The 22,271-nt window shown below is 31.4% G+C and overlaps 4 protein-coding genes across 4 annotated transcripts; 3 read left to right on the top strand and 1 right to left on the bottom strand.

Moving 5' to 3' along the window:
• The first annotated feature begins 4,372 nt into the window (after positions 1 to 4,372).
• Positions 4,373 to 6,645, top strand: LOC123922093 (peroxidase 17-like). The gene is made up of 3 exons (XM_045974838.1): positions 4,373 to 4,585; positions 5,239 to 5,430; positions 6,043 to 6,645. The coding sequence occupies exons 1-3, from the start codon at positions 4,373 to 4,375 to the stop codon at positions 6,643 to 6,645; spliced, it is 1,008 nt and encodes a 335-aa protein (XP_045830794.1).
• A 1,501-nt stretch (positions 6,646 to 8,146) lies between these two features.
• LOC123923788 (peroxidase 17-like) lies at positions 8,147 to 9,837 on the top strand. The gene is made up of 3 exons (XM_045976522.1): positions 8,147 to 8,424; positions 8,787 to 8,978; positions 9,077 to 9,837. Exons 1-3 carry the CDS (start codon positions 8,212 to 8,214, stop codon positions 9,665 to 9,667), a joined length of 996 nt encoding a protein of 331 aa, XP_045832478.1. The 5' UTR covers positions 8,147 to 8,211; the 3' UTR covers positions 9,668 to 9,837.
• A 3,710-nt stretch (positions 9,838 to 13,547) lies between these two features.
• LOC123924084 (peroxidase 17-like) lies at positions 13,548 to 16,308 on the top strand. The gene is made up of 3 exons (XM_045976847.1): positions 13,548 to 13,948; positions 14,435 to 14,626; positions 15,459 to 16,308. The coding sequence occupies exons 1-3, from the start codon at positions 13,709 to 13,711 to the stop codon at positions 16,077 to 16,079; spliced, it is 1,053 nt and encodes a 350-aa protein (XP_045832803.1). The 5' UTR covers positions 13,548 to 13,708; the 3' UTR covers positions 16,080 to 16,308.
• A 1,643-nt stretch (positions 16,309 to 17,951) lies between these two features.
• On the bottom strand, positions 17,952 to 19,870 carry LOC123924083 (probable anion transporter 5). The gene has a single exon (XM_045976845.1). It carries the CDS (start codon positions 19,609 to 19,611, stop codon positions 18,262 to 18,264), a length of 1,350 nt encoding a protein of 449 aa, XP_045832801.1. The 5' UTR covers positions 19,612 to 19,870; the 3' UTR covers positions 17,952 to 18,261.
• Between the last annotated feature and the right edge of the window lie 2,401 nt (positions 19,871 to 22,271).

Raw genomic sequence — 22,271 nt, 5'->3', positions numbered from 1 at the left:
TTTATCAGCAAACTTACATAATTCATGTTGTATGATTTTTTTTTCTTCAACGTTACTTTACCTATGGTGCGGACTAATACACGTATATTACAATTTTTATTTTGAGGGAACCTGAAAATGCACAAATTAGTTTAAATAAAAATCAAACTTATAATAAACCATTGTTTACAATTTATTTACATTAATAGAATAGAAAACGCGAATCACACAAACAGGCGCGTTCAGCGCCTGTTTGGCCGCTAGTTATTATAATTTATTTAGATTTAGAATTTGGTTTCCAGTTTTGGTTAAAAAAATAAAAAATATTTTGGTTTCCAGTGAACGTTTTGAATATATATGGTCAACAATTGATATATATATATATATATATATATATATATATATATATATATATATATATATATATATATATATATATATATATATATAATATATATATATATATATATATTTAGTTATGTGTTTTAATTTTGTATTTTAATTTTGTAAATTTATTTATTTCCTATTCATTCTAAAGAAATATTCATGCCATGGAAGATTGCAAAAGAGATTGTTATTATATCATAAATACTTAGTTCCTGAAGAACTAATAAATATCTATGAATTCTCAAAGAATGAATAATCTTAGTTACTCAAGAACTTAGAAATTTAATTTATGAATTCTCTTAGAATTCAACAAATTTAGTTCCCGAAGAACTTATAAATTTCATCATGAATTCCAGAATAATTCACTATTTTAGTTCCTGAAGAACTTACGAAGTCTCGCCATTTATTATGATCTTAGTTCCTGAAGAACTTAGAAAATTCAATTTTTATTCTCAATGAATTCCAGAAGAATTCAATAGACTAGTTCTGAAAGAACTTAAAAATCTCAATTTAATTATGAATTCCGAAAGAATTCAATATACATGTATCCCTGAAGGATAACCTTGTATTTTTAGAGTTTTGAATATTTTGAATAATGAATAAAATAAATGTAATGAAAAAGTTATAAACCAGAAGTTTATACTACAAAAGTTTATACTACACTTATATATTAATGCAATCGAAGAATAAATTATTGTAAACCAGAAGTTTACACATCATATAAAATTTATTGTTGGTAATACCGGTTGGGTATCCCGGATGTATTATGATGCGAAAAAAATAAAAAATTTATAGATATGTATTGAAGGGCCTGAAGTTCCTTCATTCCAATAATTTTTATGTGTTACTAGCTCCCAAAAGAAATTGATAATATGAGAATATGGATCATTTAGACAATTTGTGACTTGAATTGATGCATCAACTAAATTAGTCACATGCATATTTACTCAAAACCAGAAGTTTGTGAGATTATTTTCTCAAATAGTTTTGCTAAGATCTCATTTTCTAAATTCTTAGGAAATATTTGATAAGTATCGTATGTCAGTTGAAATTGATATCAAATAGAATATGGTCATACAAAAAAAAAATGGACTTGAAGATCCATTCTTTAGACGTCTAAAGTTAATTACATGACTGATACTTATGAGATCATAACTTCTAATTTATATTTTGGGAACATTCAAACATGTATACTGAGATACTAATTCGCATCAAGCCAACTAGTTATTATAAGTTCTCCCCTAATTTACAATTTGAACTTTGTTTATAAACATGATTCCCATATAAGCATTTTTGGATGTGTTGTGTATGTGCAATTGCTCCAATAGAATGCATTTAAACGGTTCTTAAAGAATATTGGGAAAATGTATTTGATATGAATCTCCATCTATTATAAATCATCTTGAGCCAAAAATTGGAGAATTATTTACAGCCCTGTAGGCTGATTTTCAAGTGATGAATTAATTTTCCCAATATTAGGGGGGAGAATAAGCAGCTGAAAAATATGAACTAGAAGTTCAAATGAATCACTTGAAATAAATTAATGTTATTATCTCACATTGATCCTCATAGTTTGAATCAAATGTTCAAAAGATAAATCATTTGCAAAATTTATGAAATCAACTATTAGCTGCTAATGCTCCAAACAAAATGGATGTCCCTGTTGGACAATCTTATATTGCAAATCAGTATTAACCACCCTGAAGTGTGGTAGATCAGTCGGTTCTAACGATAAAAATCCTCAAATAAGAAAAGGAGCTAAAAAGAAAGATGACCCAAGTGAGGATATGAAAACTTCAAAAGAGTATTTGACATAATTGAGTTTTAAGTTCCAGAAGAACTTCTCAGGTACCTGAAATTTATGATAATAAAGAGATCTTGACGAATTATGTCATGAATGAAAATTATGTCATTAATGGAATATGATGGAACCGAAAAGAAGTCAACGTTGATGATATTTTTATATATAATATAGCGCTATATGTGAAAAGAGTTAATGAGGATCATGAACTAAATTCTATTGAGAATTATAGACAATGATTGTCTAAATGAAAACACAATTGCTATGTAACTTTGCAAAGTGAAGATTTTTGGATCAGCAGTCCATACATCTGAAGATGTAAAACATGATGAGATACGAATTAATTTTCTTGTGAATAGAAAATGTTGAAATACAAACATTAAAAGCTTGATTTTTTTATTCAAGCATATTGGTAAATGTTTGCCATTGATTGTGAAGAGAAATATTCACATGAAGTGAAATCAAAATCCTTCTCTTACTTGATTAAGTTTGTTAACACATGGAAGATTCAATTTATTTGAAAAATGTGTTACGCTATATTTATATGTCACTTGTTAGCATGGATTATATAAAACTCCATGAAGGATTTAATTTCCACGAGACATACATTTCAAACTATCGAAGAGATGACTTAATGAAATGAATAAGTCACTTTGGAAATGAATTTGTTATATGATGACATAAACTCCTGAAGAGTTCTTGAAATCTATTGATTAAAGAAAAGTTTGAAATGAAATATATTTGATATTAACAAATATAATTTATTGTCACTTGAAGTGAACAAAAATCATTTCATGTCTCAAGAAAATGATCACTTACTTGAATTGATCTTGAAGGACCACATTTTAGTTCAATTGAGAACACTATTGCATTTTGCTAATTATGTATGTGATGGTATCAATAAACTCAAAGATATTGGAACAAAGTCAAGTATATAATTTGTATCTTAGAGATACAACAATATCATCCGATTATGTGGAAGTTTTAACACTACATTCAGAAAGTTCAGAGTGTGGTTTTGTTGAAGTTTGTGATTCTACACATACAAGAAATTTGAAGAAGATAATACTGCATCAACAGCTAATTCAGAGAAGATTATATTAAAGAAGAAGAATCAAATCTTTCTACAAAGTCATCATCAAGTAAAGCTTCTGATCAACTATATTGAAGATTAATTGCTCTTATTCGTCTCAGATATAATTGTCTTCATGAGGGGGAGATATAATTGTGTTCTGAACTCTTTTTCCCTTAACCATGGTTTTGTCCCATTGGGTTTTCCTGGTAAGGTTTTTAATGAGGCAGTTCAAACACAAAGGATGTTGTACTCTTTTTCCTTCACTAGAATTTTTTTCCACCGGGTTTTTTCTAGTAAAAGTTTTAATGAGGCATATCCTCGATGGACATCCAAGGGAGAGTGTTATGAATATTATTAGTGGATGTCCTGCCCCATGTAATTGGCCCATTATATTTACCTATATATAGATACTATGTATCACTATATTGTAACCCTAATTCTATTGGTGAATATCATACACTATTTTTTCTCTCTTCTCCATCTATACTATTGTTCTTATTTACATTAGTTTATAACGGTTACAAATTTGTTACTATTGTCTAAACATCTTTTGTTTGCTTATTTGCAGGAAAATTAATAAAAAGCTTTTGTTTCTAAAGATGAGTGATAGTAACACCGTAACACTCTTTTTGTTTCTTACTTCAAAAAGAATCCAGCCAAAACTTCTTCTACAAAAACGTTATATTCTACTCAGTAATAAACAAAATTATTGCATACAAGTTTTCTCAAAATGGATGTTCTAATATTCTATCCAAAACTAAACAATTTTATGCAACAAGTCAAAAAGAAATTATAAGTCACATGCATCATATCCTTATCTCATTAATAAATTACATAAATACTAATCTCCTTATACAAAAAAAAAAGACATGCTCTCGTTCAAAAAATTGACATACTAATTTCCTACAGGCAGGTATAGTTCTCAAATTTTCAAATTGTTTAATTCATTTACCTTTGAGAAAACGTTAAATTAGTCACACAATATAGATAACACATACAACGTAAAACATTATTAATTACTCATTCTCTGTTTCTTCTTCTACCATTAATCAAAGTGAAAGTCACAACAAAACCTACATATATACATACACCTTCCACACACACAAACATAGTTCAAAACAAAAGCTACCATGTTTTTCAAACATATCACAATGTTTATGTTTCTGATCTTTATCATAAACACAGTCTTAGTAACATCAGCGGATCTAAAACCTGAATATTACTCAAAAACATGTCCACAAGCTGAAGCCATTGTCCGAAATATTATGAAAAAATCTTTTTTGAAAGAACCAAGAAGCGTTGCCTCTATTATGCGCTTTCAATTTCATGATTGCTTTGTTAATGTATGTTATCTTAATTACTATTTCTTACCATCAAAAAGTTTTTTTTACCAGCCAAATTTAAAATTTTTATTTTTAATTTCGATATCTATTTTTTTTCGTTCTTACAAATTTCAAAACTGCTTACTTTTAGTTCTTATTAAAAGATTAAAATCATTCAGTTTTAAAATTTGTAGAGGCCGAAAAAGTGGATATGAGATTAAAAATAAAATTAAGATAATTATAGGATTGAAAATGTATTTAATTTTGTTCAAACAAATTATATATATTTAATTACTCTCTTCATTTCAAATTACTTGACCTTTTAGAAAAAAAATTAGAAATTAAGAAACTGTATTTTTGCACCTTATTTTTCTATTATACCCTTATTTTAGTTCACCAATATTTTTTTTTTTTGCACACACTTTCTCTTCTCAATAAATTTAATATGTTATGTATCAATTTTTTTTTTAAATTATACAAAGAAGATTAGTAAAAAAAAAGATGCAATAAAAAGATTTAAAATAAGAATGGTATGATAGACAAAATATAACATAAATTATCAAAAAGGCAAGTAATTTGAAAAAAATAAAATTTTCTAAAAAGTCAAGTAATTTGGGAGTACTTTTCTATTTTTTAAAAATAGCTTGTTTGAATAAGTTGTTTAATTTGTGAAGGGGTGTGATGGTTCTTTGTTGCTTGATGATACACCAACAATGCTTGGAGAGAAATTGTCCCTTTCAAATATAAATTCAGTTAGATCATTTGAAGTTGTTGATGAGATTAAAGAAGCTTTAGAGAAAGCTTGCCCTGGAATTGTTTCTTGTGCTGATATCATAATCATGGCTTCTAGAGATGCTATAGCACTGGTTTGTATTTTTCTTTTATCTTTCATTTTTTTTGTCAAGTAGTTTAAAGGCTAGAAATTTCACCCTTAAAGTAGATAAATGAAATGATTGCGGTTCGAACCACAGCCCCCTCCCTGCCTACATATATAATGCAATGTCCCTGCCACTGATTTAAGCTCACGGGACACTTTTTTACTTATAATGAATTTGACTTTTTTATTGTTAATTTATTTTACTGAGTATAAAAAATGAATATGACTCTTATACAAAATCAATAATTGGGTATTTTAATTTGTTAGTATTATATGTGCACGTAAAATTAACAATTGAGATTAATTTAAGTTATTATTTAATTTGAATTGATTTGTGAAAAGCTAAGTAATTAACTTGTATATGCAGCTTTCAATCTCAACCAAATATTTTAAATTCAACCGTCTAATCACAAATCAACAGTTGAGATCGTTTTGAATTAATTTTATTATTATGTAATTAGAGTCATTTAATTAATATGAGATTAACGGTCTATAATTGTTTACTTCATATAAAAATGTGCTCTTTTGACGACAGAGAATCCATATCAGAATTAGGACCGCATATGAAAATGTAATGATAAATTTCACTTTGTTTTTGCAGACAGGAGGACCAGATTGGCAGGTGAAGCTAGGAAGATTAGACAGTTTATCAGCAAGTCAAGATAACTCAAGCGATATCATGCCAAGTCCAACATCCAATGCAACAACTCTTATCGATCTATTTCAAAAATACAACCTCAATGTGAAGGACCTTGTAGCACTCTCAGGATCACACTCTATCGGAAAAGCTCGTTGTTTTTCGATCATGACTAGGCTATACAATCAATCGGGCAGCGGAAAGGCCGACCCTGCATTCAATCCTAGTTTTAGAGCAGAGCTTTTCAAGCAATGTCCATTAGATGTTGATCAAAATAAGACATTGAACCTTGATGCAACTCCAGTGATTTTCGATAATCAATATTTCAAGGATTTGGTTGATGGAAGAGGATTCCTTAACTCTGATCAAACACTTTTCACATTCCCTCAAACTCAAGGGTTGGTGAGGTTATTTAGTATTGATCAAAATGAGTTTTTCAAAGCATTTGTTGAAGGAATGTTGAAATTAGGTGATTTGCAGTCCGATCAACCTGGCGAGATTAGGAAGAATTGCAGAGTCGTCAATTCTCACCCTGCACCACATGTTATGTATGAACACATGACGTGAAATAATGACCGATCTGTATTTGTCCACAAATAGTGATAAATGGATTGGTAAAATTGAAAATAATAAAATTGTATATCAAAAATTGTATTTGTCCACAAATCTCATCTCAACTTATACAGAAATATCGAAATTACTAGGTCGGATGCCATGACCGGAGTTCGAACCCCTACCACTTCAGTTTGTTGTGAGTTTCCAATATCTTTACCATTTCGTCTATCTACCAAAAAAAAAATTTATTATTTTAATTTGTCTGCTGAGGTGAGAAAACTTTAAAATATAACCGCTCTTTTTCCACATATATAGTTCAATATGGAATGAGACACCAAATTTCTTTTAAGAAGGCTCACGATCGAGTTCAATCATTGCTCCTAACAATTTTCTCCACACCTTAATATATTGACCACTAATATTTCTCTATATATAAAAGATCTTATAAACAAAAATTGGAAAATTTACATTAAAACCAGTGATATTTAGATTTTTAAAATAATTAAATGTACGATATTTTATGGAAATATTTTTATATTAAGTTTTTTAATATGTATCCTAAGGATACACGGTGTAGCTTTCTCCTATAAAAAAAATAAAGTCATTAGTTTTTTTATTTTTTTTCTCTATCTCTTCCCTCCTTATTTTCCCTTCACCATCTTTAGATGAGATTATGTAATCTTTTACAAATAGTCAAGAGTTGATGGGACCAATGTCTATTTTAGGTCTTGATATTTATAAGCTAGTTCAATGTCCTTTTTTCCAATTTTATTCCTATCATTTTATTGAGAAAAAAATTAAATATTAATTAAACATATTTTTTTATGTCATTTCATACTTATAAGCTAGTTCAACCGCTAATTTGACCAAGTCCAACATCCAATCAGTTAGCTTATTCGCTATAAGTTAAAAACTATCTTATAAGTTATCCGCTATAAGCTACCTAACTTATCAGTTATCCGCTATTTTTTACTTCCTCGAGTTCTCTATATAAGAATAAAGTTGTTTTTTAGATTCATTAAAAAATTGATGTATTTAGACTCTATTTTGATAATGTTTTTTGTTAATGTGTATTTAGAATATAATATATCAACTTCGTGCATCTTAGTTGGACAATGAGATAGCTCGATCTTCCTTTTCCTCACTTGATCTCTCATAGGAAATGAAATATTATCTCTATGTGTCTTTAGTTCCTACCATTAAAATACATACATTGTCTTGACAAAAAAAAAAACATACATTGTACTTGTGATCTATATTTATCGATCTTTTAAAACTTGCATGTATTAATTAATAACACAATAGTTTTTTTTTTTTTTGGTTACAACCACAATAGTTAAATGACAACGTATATGAATAAAAAATTTGATGTAAAATATTCATCTATCTTTGACCAAATATTAAATTAGTCAAACATTTTTTTAGGTTTAAAATGTTTAGTCAAAGTAAAACATAATTGCTATATGCTACACTCATTCTCTGTATATAAATATCCATAGAATCAAAGAAAGTTACAACAAAAACCTACATACCTTTCCTCACACACAAACACAAACATAGTTCAAAACAAAAGGTACCATGTTGTTCAAACCTATCACCATGTTTATGTTTCTCATTTTCATCATAAACATAGTCTTAGTAACCTCAGCAGATCTAAAACCTGGGTATTACTCAAAAACATGTCCACAAGCTGAAACCATTGTCAGAGATGTTATGAAAAAATCTCTTGCAAGAGAACCAAGAAGTGTTGCCTCTATTATGCGCTTTCAATTTCATGATTGCTTTGTTAATGTATGTTATCTTTACTCTTTCTTACCATCAAAAAGTATTTTTTATTTTTAAATATATTTTCATTGTTATAATTTTTATTCGATGCATAAACGCAACTAAATTTTATTTTTAATCTCTATAGCTTTTTTTTCGTTCTTACAACTTATAAAACTGCGTACTTTTGGTTCTTATCAAGAGACTAAAATAATTCAATTTTAAAATTTAGAGACAATGAAAAATCGATGAGATTAAAAATAAAATTAAGATAATTATAGGATTAAAAATGTATTTAATTTTTTGTCAAACAAATTATATATATTTAATTACTTTTATATTTAAAAAAATAACTTTTTTGAATGAGTTATTTAATTTAATTTGTGAAGGGGTGTGATGGTTCTTTGTTGCTTGATGATACACCAACCATGCTTGGAGAGAAATTGGCCCTTTCAAATATAAATTCACTTAGATCATTTGAAGTTGTTGATGAGATTAAGGAGGCATTAGAGAAAGCTTGCCCTGGAATTGTTTCTTGTGCTGATATCATAATCATGGCTTCAAGAGATGCTGTAGCACTGGTTGGTATCATAATCATTTATTTTACGGCAGAAAATTCATATTCGAATTAGGATCGCATATGCAAATGTACTCATAAATTTCCCTTGATGTTTTGCAGACAGGAGGACCAGATTGGCAGGTGAAGCTAGGAAGATTGGACAGCTTATCAGCAAGTCAAGATAACTCAAGCGATATCATGCCAAGTCCAAGATCCAATGCAACCACTCTCATCAATCTCTTCCAAAAATACAACCTCAATGTGAAGGACCTTGTAGCGCTCTCAGGATCACACTCTATCGGAAAAGCTCGTTGTTTTTCGATTATGTTTAGGCTATACAATCAATCCGGAAGCGGAAAGCCTGACCCTGCAATCGATCCCGGTTTTAGAGCAGAGCTTGACAAGCTATGTCCACTAGATGTTGATCAAAATAAGACAGGGAACCTTGATGCAACTCCTGTGGTTTTTGATAATCAATATTTCAAGGATTTGGTTGGTGGAAGAGGATTTCTCAATTCTGATCAAACACTTTTCACATTCCCTCAAACACAAGGGTTTGTGAGGTCATTTAGTATTGATCAAAATGAGTTTTTCAAAGCATTTGTTGAAGGAATGTTGAAATTGGGTGATTTGCAATCCGATCAGCCTGGCGAGATTAGGAAAAATTGCAGAGTTGTCAATCCTCGCCCTGCGCCACACGTCCTGTATTAACACATGACACATATTCTCATATAACTTTTGTCATTCTCATAATATACACCATATATATATATAACCGAGTGTCATTCATGACAATCATATACTTCTTAAATAGTAGAATAAAAACCAACCAGCATGTGTGTCCATATTTCCATTTCTTCACATAGTTGTAACAGAATTTGCATCCACATCTAGAAAGATAAATTAATTGAATGTTAAACTTTCTATTAACAACAACAACTTTCTACTTTCGCTTCCTTAACATGTGTCTTTAGTGCACATGTTAACATTTTCCTAAAACATATGCTACAACGATTAAGGATTAGAGGACAGAATATAAATAAGTCATAATTAATTCGAGTTATGCATAAAGCACTTTGGACATCTTTGAGTTTTCATTATCTACCTTTTTATAATTGGTTTTTTTTTTTTGGTAAGCACCTTTTTATAATTGGTTTAACTCGAGTTATTGTTCTAAATGAATTTAATCAACACTTTTTACAGTGGCATTTATCATGCTTAGTTTGAATGTGACAACAAAATGGGAGACAAGAAAATGAGTTGAAAGAAAGATAATATTGTTTTCGATCTGTTGTTTATTTGGTTGAAGTAAAAAGTAGGAAGAAAGAAAATGATTATGTGATTTTTTTTTTGGACCCTTGGTAAAATAAGATTTATTGACAGGTTGGCGGACCAGCCCGCCAAATACCTTTTTTTTTTTACAATTTAATTTACTACAAAATTAATAATCATTATCCAAGAGACCAATAAAGATATTTTTTAATAATGTATAATAGAACTTCAACAAATGTACGTTAATGTCATATTCTTCAACAACATAAACAAAACAACTTTAACTATAACAAAAAAATTGATTACAGCTTGTCAAAAAAAAAACTGAATACAAACCCACATTAAAACACCAAAATAATTCACTTAGTTCAAAAGCAAGAAAACATCATCCTTAGAAGTAGATGAAATAGTACATTTATATAAGAAAGAGGGAAATTTCAGTTTTTTAACAATAAAGAGAAGAAAAAAATAATGGATTGGACTCCTCAAGCCCATGGGCAAAATCCGTCCCGCCCTACCAATGTCCGTTTTTTAAGCGGGCTAGGTGGAACAGACTAACTTAAGGTATCGAGCTGAAAACCTCAGTCTAGCCTGTAAAAAATGGTGGGTCGGCTCGACCCGTTTTGCCACCCGTAGGATTGGTAAAATTGAAAAGAGTAAAATTGTATTTTGTCTCCGGTTGATGTGAGAAAACTTTGAGATAGCCGTGTTCTTCCAACATTGCAATTGAGATATCAGAGGTATTTTAAGAAAGTTTACAGGTTTAACCACCGTTAATAATTTTTCTCTCTTCTGAATAAACTAACCACTATCATTTAACTATAAATTTTTTTTTTTCAGCCAACTCTCCTCCTTATTTCCTCTTGACTATCTTTATCTTTAGATTATGTAATTTTTTCCTAATAGTCAGGAATTGATGAAATCAATATTCATTTTAACCTATAGCCCAATGCCATTCATGACAATCATATACTACTCTTCTTAAACAGTAGAATAAAAACTAGTACCATGTATGTCCATATTTCCTTTCCTTCCCACAGTTGTAACTTGTAACAGAATTATTATAATAAATTACATAAATAGATTGAATGTTAAGACATGTGTTAAAATTATTAAGGATTAGCAATAGATGACAGAATACACAATAAACATGCATTTCATTTTATGATAACTTCCATAACTTCTCTTGAGATGATATACATATACATATAGTACTTTTGACATCTTTGCCACTTTTCTCTTTTGACTAACTCCAAAAATAAGGTATCCTTTGTTGAATTGTTGGAATTCCGAGAATCCATAAGTGAGAGTTAAGGGCACTTAGAATTTGTTTAAAGTCTCACATCAAAAGACATATTTACATATATGAGTTTATAAGTGAGAGTTAAGGTGACAATTTTTTTCATATATATATATATATGATCTAACCTGTTGATCAGAAAGGTTGAGGCCGGTCCGTTGAGCAAGCTTCCACACCAAAGGGGGGGTTTGTACCTGCAGGTGCTCCGATGCCTAAGTCAGCAAAGAGAACAAGAGAGATACCATAGAAGAGAGAGAAAGTATAGTGAGAATGATTCAGAATACCTGGCTCTCCTGTCTAGGAGAGCTTATATAGTGCCCCCAGCGCTGGGCCAAAGGTTGGTCTATTGGGCCGGGATAACCGGCCCAATAGACTCAACTGCCAAGATAGTCCCCGTATCGTAGGGGAGGGCCGTTATTGGCCTCTATCTTGGTTGGAGCCGCTCCGCTATTCGCGGGTAAGGGATAGGCTCCGTGACAGCTGTGGCTGGATAGAGGAGCACGTGCTAAACGTGCTGCTTAGTTGTTAAGCTAAGGCGGAATGAGTCAACATGCATGGATAGACGAGCACGTGTTTAACGTGCTGCTTACCCATTATGTCGAGCATGACACGTCATTGGCTGACGTGTCGGGCAAGTCTCCCCTTATTGGGTTGTGCCCCAAATGTCGGGCAGAAGGGATTGGGCCAGCTCTTGGCCCAGTCCAGAACAATATATATATATATATATATATATATACGAAATGGTAAAGTTACCATAAACTAACACACAAATAAGGGAATTGGTGTTCAAATTCCGGTCACAGCCTAATTTCGAACAATTTTAACAATTTTTTGACAATTGAGCTAGAATTTGTGGACTAAAGTGGAAAAAAAAATTGGGTCAAATAGTTTAGTGGCTAGAAATTCCATATTAAATTAAATGTGAATAAGTGGTATGTACCCCTATATATATAATGTGATGTCCGTATCAGTTGAGTTAAGTAAGATAACAAATTTTATTACCTTATTTTTGGAGCATTTAAATGTGCGAAAAGTGTATTTGAAACAAAAGGCACTTATTTTTTTGACAAAAGAAACAAAAGGCACTTAGAATTTGATTTTACAAATATTTTTTAAAAAATTGACTTTGGCAAATCTTACTCATATTAGTCAGTCTGAATATGTTAAGAATTAAATTGATAGTAAATGGATAGTTTATATACTAAATTGATATTGTTATGAATAATTAAGTTAGTGTCTCGGTAAATGATCATCGTTAATCTTTCACAAAATCACCAAATGAAGTTCGGTAATCCAGAATTTAGCCGCGAAGTAAATAAAGTCTAGCGAAAAATTATTCACACTAGGAATCAAACTCAAATTCTCTAAAACGATTCGTCTTAGAGAAACTTATTAACCACTTTAACTTATTACAACGAAATTAAACGAACAAAGAGAATCCCCAAAACATCTCTAGGCCACAAAGTGACTAGTAGCACTCGTACACGCTTCAAAGAACAAACAACTAGACACCATCGAACCATCCGAGTTTAACCCACCCACCCCATAGGAGGAGGTTTCATATGCAACATTAATTGCTCTTTCTTTAATTATACCCTTAATTTCAATTTATTATTTTTCATGACAATTAAAATACACTAATAATAAGATAAATAATAATTGAATAAAATCACCATTCTTTTTTATGGGTCTTGTTAACATGTGCCCTTAGGGCACATGTTAAGATATACCAAAATAGAAATTCAACATTTAATGATACAAGAAATTTAATGCTTCAAAAGTCAAAATGCACAAATTAGCATTTAATAATTTCTATTTTTGCTTTCTTAACATATACCTTAATGGCACAAGTTAACATTCTCCCTTTTTTATATTTTTATCATATTTTTTAATTCGTGTAAAATAATCAAATAAGACGATTATCATCAAACTTCCCAGAAGTATAAGATATAGCTTTTTGGAAAAGGTGGTAAAAAAAAAAAATCTAAACAAATAATTGTATGCCACACATAGTAACATAGTCAACCAATGAGTCTCTACTTCTTCTTCTACCATTAAATATCCATTCAATCTTTAAGGAAAGTTACAAAACCTACATACTCTCACCCTTGTACTAATTTATTAATTCTGTCTCCTCTTTTCACACACAAAACACACTTCAAAACAAACAACATAGGACCATGTTGTTTAAGATACCAAACAACCGACCCATAATCACCATGTTTCTGTTTCTAATCTTCATCATAAACATAATCTTAGTAACATCATCATCATCATCTGATCTAAAACCTGGGTATTACTCAAAAACATGTCCACAAGCTGAAATCATTGTCAGAGATGCTATGAAAAAAGCTCTTGCAAGAGAACCAAGAAGTGTTGCCTCTGTTATGCGCTTTCAATTTCATGATTGCTTTGTTAATGTATTGTTCTCTTTACTCTTTCTTACTATCAAAATTCAATCTTTTTCATTCAACTTTTTGGGTTAATTATCTTTTTAATTGCTATAAAATTTACATTTTTTTTCTTTGTTTTTAATTCATATAACCACTTTTTGTTACACCTAGTTTCAAAATTGCATCTTTTGCAAATTTCAATGTTTTCATTAGTACTAAAAGCTTACAATTTTATAATTTGTAAACACAAAAATTTGAAATAATTAGTTTTTTCTTTTTGGTTTTTAATCCTCTGATCCCGACTAAGAGGCTCTGATAATCTGAAATTCGATCGAAGGTAAGTTAAGTTTAGCCAAAGATTGTTTGAGGATTTAAATTTGAGTTCCTTAACTTAGTTCACTTACCATTTGAGTCTAATGTTTCGATCAGTGCGGTAGCACGGGTCTATTACTAGGGAACTAAAAATATATATATATTTTTTATTTGTTTGAATGTGTTGTTCAATTTGTGAAGGGGTGTGATGCTTCTATGTTGCTTGATGATACACCAACTATGCTTGGAGAAAAATTGGCCCTTTCAAATATAAATTCACTTAGATCATTTGAAGTTGTTGATGAGGTGAAAGAAGCTGTAGAGAAGGCTTGCCCTGGAATTGTTTCTTGTGCTGATATCATAATCATGGCTTCTAGAGATGCTGTAGCACTGGTTTGTATTTTTCTTTTATCTTTTCATTTTCAATTATTTTAATGATTTATGAATATATGACTTTTGTAGAAGTGAAAAAATTTATTAATTAAAATGACACTAACGGTCTCTAACGGTCATTTTACGACTGATTTTGAGAGAATTTGAACTCTGTACCTTAAGGTTACAATGTTAAGCTCTTAGCATAAGATAACAATTCAAGTGTTACTTATTGACTATTGAGAATATTTACTTTAATTTACAATTTAAAGTGAATTGATTTTTCAGAAGCTATCTGATTTATGCAGCTTCATAAGGGTGAATTGTTATGTATATTTATTTGCATTCAAAATTTGTTGATATTTTAGAGCTGAGCCAGCTGTAAGAACTTAGAGACAGTGATTTCTGTCTTTGTTCATGTCATGAGTTATGGCATAAACTTTACTCACATCATAATATATTTGTGAATTTGTCTTTGTTCACATTGTAAATGAATGTGGTTGTTAAGAAATAGTATATCTATTTTATAACTTCAAAAGTATCAACAACCTTTTCTGAGTTTCTCTAATGACAGTTGGTGATTAAGGAAGAAAATCTATGACATGTAACTATACCATTAGATGACTTAAATGGATTTGATGGAGTAATTGTGCCACACGGTTTTCAATCTCAACCGTCTGATCTAAAATTAACGGCCATGATCATTTTAAACCAATTTTGTTATTGTGTAAAGTGTAAACTGAGTAGTCGAATCTCAGATTAACGGCTGAGATCATTTACTATATGGCGGGAATCCGGATCCTTATTGAGACTGCATATGCAAACATACTAATTTTTTTCAGTTTTATTGCAGACAGGAGGACCTGATTGGGAGGTGAAGTTAGGAAGATTGGACAGCTTGACAGCTAGTCAAGAAGACTCTGATAACATCATGCCAAGTCCAAGAGCCAATGCGAGCTCTCTCATCGATCTCTTTCAACGATTCAACCTCACTGTCAAAGACCTTGTAGCACTCTCAGGATCACACTCTATCGGCAAAGGTCGATGTTTTTCGATCATGTTTAGGCTATACAATCAATCCGGTAGTGGAAAACCGGACCCTGCGATTGATCCCAGTTTTAGACTAGAGCTTGACAAGCTATGTCCACTAGATGTTGATCAAAATAAGACAGGGAACCTTGATTCAACTCCTGTGATTTTCGATAACCAATATTTCAAGGACTTGGTTGGTGGAAGAGGATTTCTCAACTCTGATCAAACACTTTTCACTTACCCTCGAACAAAAGGGTTTGTTAGGTTCTATAGCAGAGATCAAAATGAATTTTTCAAAGCATTTGTTGAAGGAATGTTGAAAATGGGTGATTTACAGTCCGGTCGGCCTGGCGAGGTTAGGAGCAATTGCAGAGTTGCCAATGCTCGCCCTGCTAATATCCTGGTTCAACACAAGATGCAGAAAAATGTTAAATCAATATGAATTACATGTACCAGAAGACTCGTAGATTAATAAGACGATATATTAACTTTCAAGTAAACTGTATAACATCATGACTGGTTTTAGTATATGAAGCATCTCATTCTCATCCCAATTCACAAGATATGCAAGTCTCACAAAACATGTTATGTTGTCATGTTTCACAATAGCAGTTGTAATGTCTCCACATTTGGAATTGGTTTGGGTTACACTAGTCAATATTACAGAAAAATCCACTCTCATTAATCTTGTGTTTGAATGTTCTCTGCAATAGGTATGATATTTAAGGGGAAACTTTCTTACCTCTCCAAATGACTATGAATGTGCACGTCTGGAGGAAAAAAACGGAAATTTTTTGTCTTCGAAAGTACACTTACAGACAAATTATGCCATTCGAAAGTATACTTCCAAAATTATGTTTTGTTTTTCAGAAACGGGATGGGAGGGCTTCGAAAGTATAGCTCCAAAACTAACCAATTTCAAGGCTAAATGTTACCTGTACATATAATCTCTTAATCACAGGACAGTAACACCAAACTTGTTTCAAAAGACTGAATAAAGCAAAATGCAAACCATGGAAGGTTATGTTGATAGTAAACAAACCCAAACTTCTGAAAATCAACTGACAAAAAGTAAAACCAAGTAACCATAAACTTTGTCTATAGAAAGAAAGTGAAAAGGGTGAGTTTTGTATATTGTTTGGATGGAAAAAAATTGTTCTCTTTGCCTGTTTGCTTGAATTAAAAAGTAGGAAGAAAGAAAAATGAATGATTATGTGATATTTCTTTCACCTTTAGTAAAATAAGATTAATTGAAAACCCTCCACTAGTAGAGATGAATGAATGGATTGGTAAAATTGAAGAGTACAATTGTATCTCAAAATATGTATTTTCTCTCCTATTGATGTTAGAAAACTGTCTGACATAGCCCCCCTCTCTCCCCACCAGTGATGTATATTCGGACACAGGAGGAGTTTTAAGAAGATTCCGGTTTGATCCATGTAACGGTCGTGGTTGTGTTGCCTAATTAAAGATAAAAGGCAATAATAAATGTGTTCATCCACAAGAGAAACTCTGTTAGCTGAATTTCTTGTACTCATTGCTCCCAGAATCAGTATAGCTTAGTATTAGCATAGTTTGTTCTCTTAGATTCACTTGGTTGCTGATTTTAGGTTTCCTTTTGCTATGGTCTTGATTATAATGTCTAGGTATAGGATTCTTAAAAATGAAGTACTAATTTCCAAAGATCTGAAATTTTGACTGTAAACTAAAAATATGATGGGAAGCAGCACAAATGCATTCTAAAAATTCTGAAACAATAGTTAGATAACGTTAACAATATATATTTAAATTTATAAAGCAGTGGTTAAAAGTCAGAAGAATAAAACAGCACAAATAAAATGAAGACAAATGCATTGAAGTTGTCATCATCATCATCATCATCATATTTCAAGGATAAGAGAAATAATCATTATTCTAACTTTTCAGATCTTGTACATCAACAAATAAAGAGTTAGGACAATGGAGTTGAGGAAAAAGAAAAAACAGTACCATTTCTACATACAGTTTGAAGATAAGAACAGAGAAACCATAGTTAAACATAGAAATCTGATAATTGCTCATTCTGGGTTTGCATTACACTTTAACTATAATATTTCTTTCTTGGTGATCATTTTGTCTCGCCTAGTGTGTTCCATAGAATAGCCCCGATCAATATCATTATTTTATGAATGAATGAAAAGTGCTGGCAACACTCACTGTAACACTCACTAGAAAAAGAAAAGCAAATGCAGAAAAGCAAATGCTTGAAACATCACCTTACCAATTTATTCCACTAATAACAAAGTACATGGGTCAAAATGTGAAATGCACAATATTTTAATCATACTAAAGTATGAGTTTCATCCAAGGCATAGATTAACACCTAAGAATCATTGTTTGATACAACAGTATTGTAACCTTTACTAACTAGAAATCGTACATGTTGGAAAAATCATAATGTATAACAATAGCAAATTCATATCCGTTGGTGATACAATCTGGCCGTCGAGCTTTGTACATCACCTCTCTCCTATCCAAGAATGAATAACATAACATGGAGATATAATAAAAATTAAAATCTCCACAATATAAGAGCACGTGATCAAATCAATGATTTAACAATCAAAGAATGTTACAAGGCTAACTCAATCAAAAATCCTCTCCCCGGTAGAAAACAACAAGAATACCACAGAACTAAAAACACACAAAAGTCCCGGGATGAAAAATACCATCCTCCAACTTTCCGGGCTCGAAAGATCCAAATCAGAGGACTTAGCAGCTTCAAGTAGTTTCCCAGTAAGGTCAACACCAACAATACCAGCCAAAGTACCGGCGGTATTTGAAACCCCCATCACAATTCCAGCATACCTCGGAGCAATATCCATATGATTCACCGCAAACCCAGCTCTACCAAGGGCCAAAAAACCAAGAGCAACCGAAGAACAAAACACAGCACCACCAGAAGTTCTAAAACTCGGAATCACAATCAAAGCAAACGAAGCAACTAAAAACCCAATTGTATTCAAAAACTTCCTTGTCATAGTCACCGACAGTATCCTCCTCGTAATCAAATAATCAGCAACAACACCACCAATATTCGAAAACACAAACATATTAAGATAAGGCAACATCTTCGACGAACCCATTTCATGAAGACTTAACTTAAGCCCTAATTCAAAATACGTCGGTAACCAATTCATCAACACATACAAAGCATAATGAAAAGTGAAATTATTAACCACAATAGCCCAAACAGGAAAACTAGTCATAATCTTCACCCAAGGAATCCCAATTCCACTTTTCTTCCCTCCATTTTTCTCAACACTACTCTTCTCAATTCCAACCGAAACTCGACCATCAACCTTCTTATTAACCGGCAAAATCGATTCGCCAGCACCCGAAGCTGAACTTTTAGGATCAGAACTATATCTAAACCAAATGAAAGACCAAACAAATCCTAAAAAAGCTTCAGCAATAAAAACAGATTGAGGACCTTTATACTTAACCAAACTAGGAAGAAACAACATTCCAAGAGCAGCACCAAGATACATACCACTAGTAGTCAACGAAACCGATCTAGATCTTTCATGTGGAGGTACCCATTGAGCTAAAACAGTATGAATTGAAGGAAAAATGAAACCTTGAGAAACCCCAACAAGTAAACGAGCAGTTACAAGAATTAGGGTTTTGTTCGGATCTAATGGAAGAATTGCACATGTTAAAGACCATAACAGAAATGATAAAAGGAGAATTTTTCTACCACCGATTTTCTGAGCAAAGTAACCACCGGGAACTTGAGAACAAGCGTAACCGTAGTAGAAAGTTGAGAGAATTGTTCCTTTTGTTGATTGTTTAACTCCAGCAGCGTCGGCGGCGACGGTGTAAGCGATTGAAAATCCGACGCGTTCTATGTAACAGACTGATGTGCAGATGAAGGTTAGGAGTACAATTAGGTAACGAACTGGAAGATTCTTGATCTTCATCGTCACCATCATCAATTTTGAATGGTTTTGAATATATGAAGAATTATTAGTGTTGTAATTGGGAACATGAGTGTGATTGATGAAGAAAATGAAAGGGTTTTTGTGATGTGATTGGTGAATTTGAAAATTTGATTTGGGGGTTTAGGTCAACTGAAGAGTGTGAAAACTCAACGGTGTGTTGCAGAGATTGAATCAGAGAAGAAGAAAGAGACAGGTTGAATTCACGTGAGGTGAGGTAAAACGGTGTAGTTTTGTTACCATTTTGTGCTAATAAGACAAAGAAGGATAAATAATTTGATTTGATAATAAATTAAATAAAAATCGAGAATAATAAAAATAATAACAAAAGACAAATCTAAATCTCACATTATAAATAAATTATTAGAAAGTTGATGGATCTGGATTCTTGCATTTAATAACACACGACATTTTTTATTTTATTTTTTAGTCATAAAATTCATTTAAGTCACTTGTTAAGAAGTGGAAATTTTTATTTTTGTTACAAGAAGTGGAAATTTTATATTGAGAAGATATTATTTTTTTTGACGCAGAGAAGATATTATTTTGATTTTTAAAAAGTTGAAAATTTTTAAGATTTAAAAAATAAAAAAAACATGTGCGGTTTTTTTCAATTCATTTTATTTTATTAAAAGGAGAATATTAATATGTGTCCTAAGAGTACTTCTCCGCTCATTATTATAAGTAAAAAATTACTTTTTAGGTTTATTGAAAAATTGATGTATTTGATCCATAATAGAGGTCAAATACATCAATTTTTCAATAAATCTAAAAAGTTATTTTTTGTTTATAACAGTGACTTAAAGAGAATATATGTTAAGATAATAAATGTAAAAGCATGATCACATTACTTAGATCTCCTCTCTTGAAGGCACCATAAAAAAAGTTAATGTAGATGGTGGTCTTTCAATAATTCAGAAGACCGGGCTCCGGCGGTATCTTACATGACAACAATGACAATTAGTTATTTAGATTCTCTGACTTTATTTGAATATCTACTTCTTTATGTGTTGAACTCCATGCAATTTAAAATTGTCTCAAGATTGCTTAAGCCGAAGGATTCATAATATTATCACTGAATCAAATTTCATTCTAGTAGTTAATTTTGCTTCTCATGGAGCTTCTCAACTTTATCCTTACGCACTGCTTATCAACAAAGTCGATATCTCCACTAGGGAAATCAGAATTTTTCTTTTCAGCATACTCTCAGAGAAGGTACGTAATGAATGTGTTGATTGGCTTGCGAAGGATAGAGCTTCCTCCAACGATACTTTAAATATTTGAAATTGTTGTTAGATGTTGTAGGTGTTGCTCGTCCGCAAGTCTAATTTATTTTCTTGTTCCCGTCATGTATATGTCAAAAAGAAGAAGTAGATAGTTCGTCCACGAAAAACAGATAGATAATAGGGAGACATTTTTAATGGAAACCCTATGTGTCTTCTCATGAGTCTCTATCCTTGATTTTTCAGTTTTGCTAAAGACCTTCTTAATGTAGGAGGTAGGGTATCAAAATAAGGAGTGTCACACACCATATGTTATTTCCATTTATGAGATACATGATAGGCTAGTAACAAACTTTATATTTCTCTATTCTGTAGTACGAAGGAAACAATTCTTTATAATTTTGTTTTAGGATTTGATTACTACATGGCAATAGTCATACCAGTCTTCTATATGCTCCATAAATTTTCCTACAAATTATGTATGCTTTCATCATATTTACTCCACAAATTCAATTTCGCATGAAACTTGTTTGGATTCTCTTTTTGAACTATCTATTATAAATGGATGTGGTTTCTCTCCCGACCCCCCTCATTTCTTTTCTACCCCCTGAATTTCCGTTTTTGCCCTTGGCGGGTACTTCGGTTTATACGAACCGAATTTTTTTGTCATGCTAAAAAAATTCGGTTTATATAAACCGAAATATTGTGTTCCAATTTTTTTTCCAGCTTTCCTGCATAAATTCTGCATGAGACCCTCAACTTCCACAATTTATTTGAAATACTAAACGATGTCCGATTTGAGTAAACGACCACTCGTTGGAAAGCTTAGGGTGTCAAGAATACAAATATAATTTTTGTTTTCAGGGTTAACTATCCAATTGGTTCAGTTTAACCAAATAATGAGTATTGGTACAAAAACAGAGCATAAACTTTTCTCAAACTTGTAGGTTGATTTTCTCATACTATACTTAATGAAATTTAACAATTCCGGTGTCAATCTTGTAGTAAATTTTGTCTTCTTTACACTGGATCAAAAATCATTAGCATACGACTTATATTCAGAGAGCTATGATAAATTTACCACAGGTATCTCTACAACATTTTATAGAAACTTTTCTCAAACTTGTAGGTAGATTTTCTCATACTATACTTAATGAAATTTAATAATTCCGGTGTCAATCTTGTAGTAAATTTTGTCTTCTTTACACTGGATTAAAAATCATTAGAATACGACCTATATTCAGAGAGATATGCTAAATTTACCACAGGTAGCTCTACACGAATTTTCACATAAATTTTCCTTCTTTTTGGGGGGTATATGTTATTTCGGTTTATATAAACCGAATTTTTTTTTCATGTTTAAAAACTTCGGTTAATATAAACCGAAGTTTGTTGACAAAAAAATTTCATACCGCAAGGGGCAAAATGAGA

Source organism: Trifolium pratense, linkage group LG4 (genome assembly GCF_020283565.1).
Source record: "Trifolium pratense cultivar HEN17-A07 linkage group LG4, ARS_RC_1.1, whole genome shotgun sequence".
NCBI lineage: Eukaryota > Viridiplantae > Streptophyta > Magnoliopsida > Fabales > Fabaceae > Trifolium > Trifolium pratense.
Note: the sequence above shows the minus strand (reverse complement) of the source record. Positions and strands in the feature narration are given on the sequence as shown.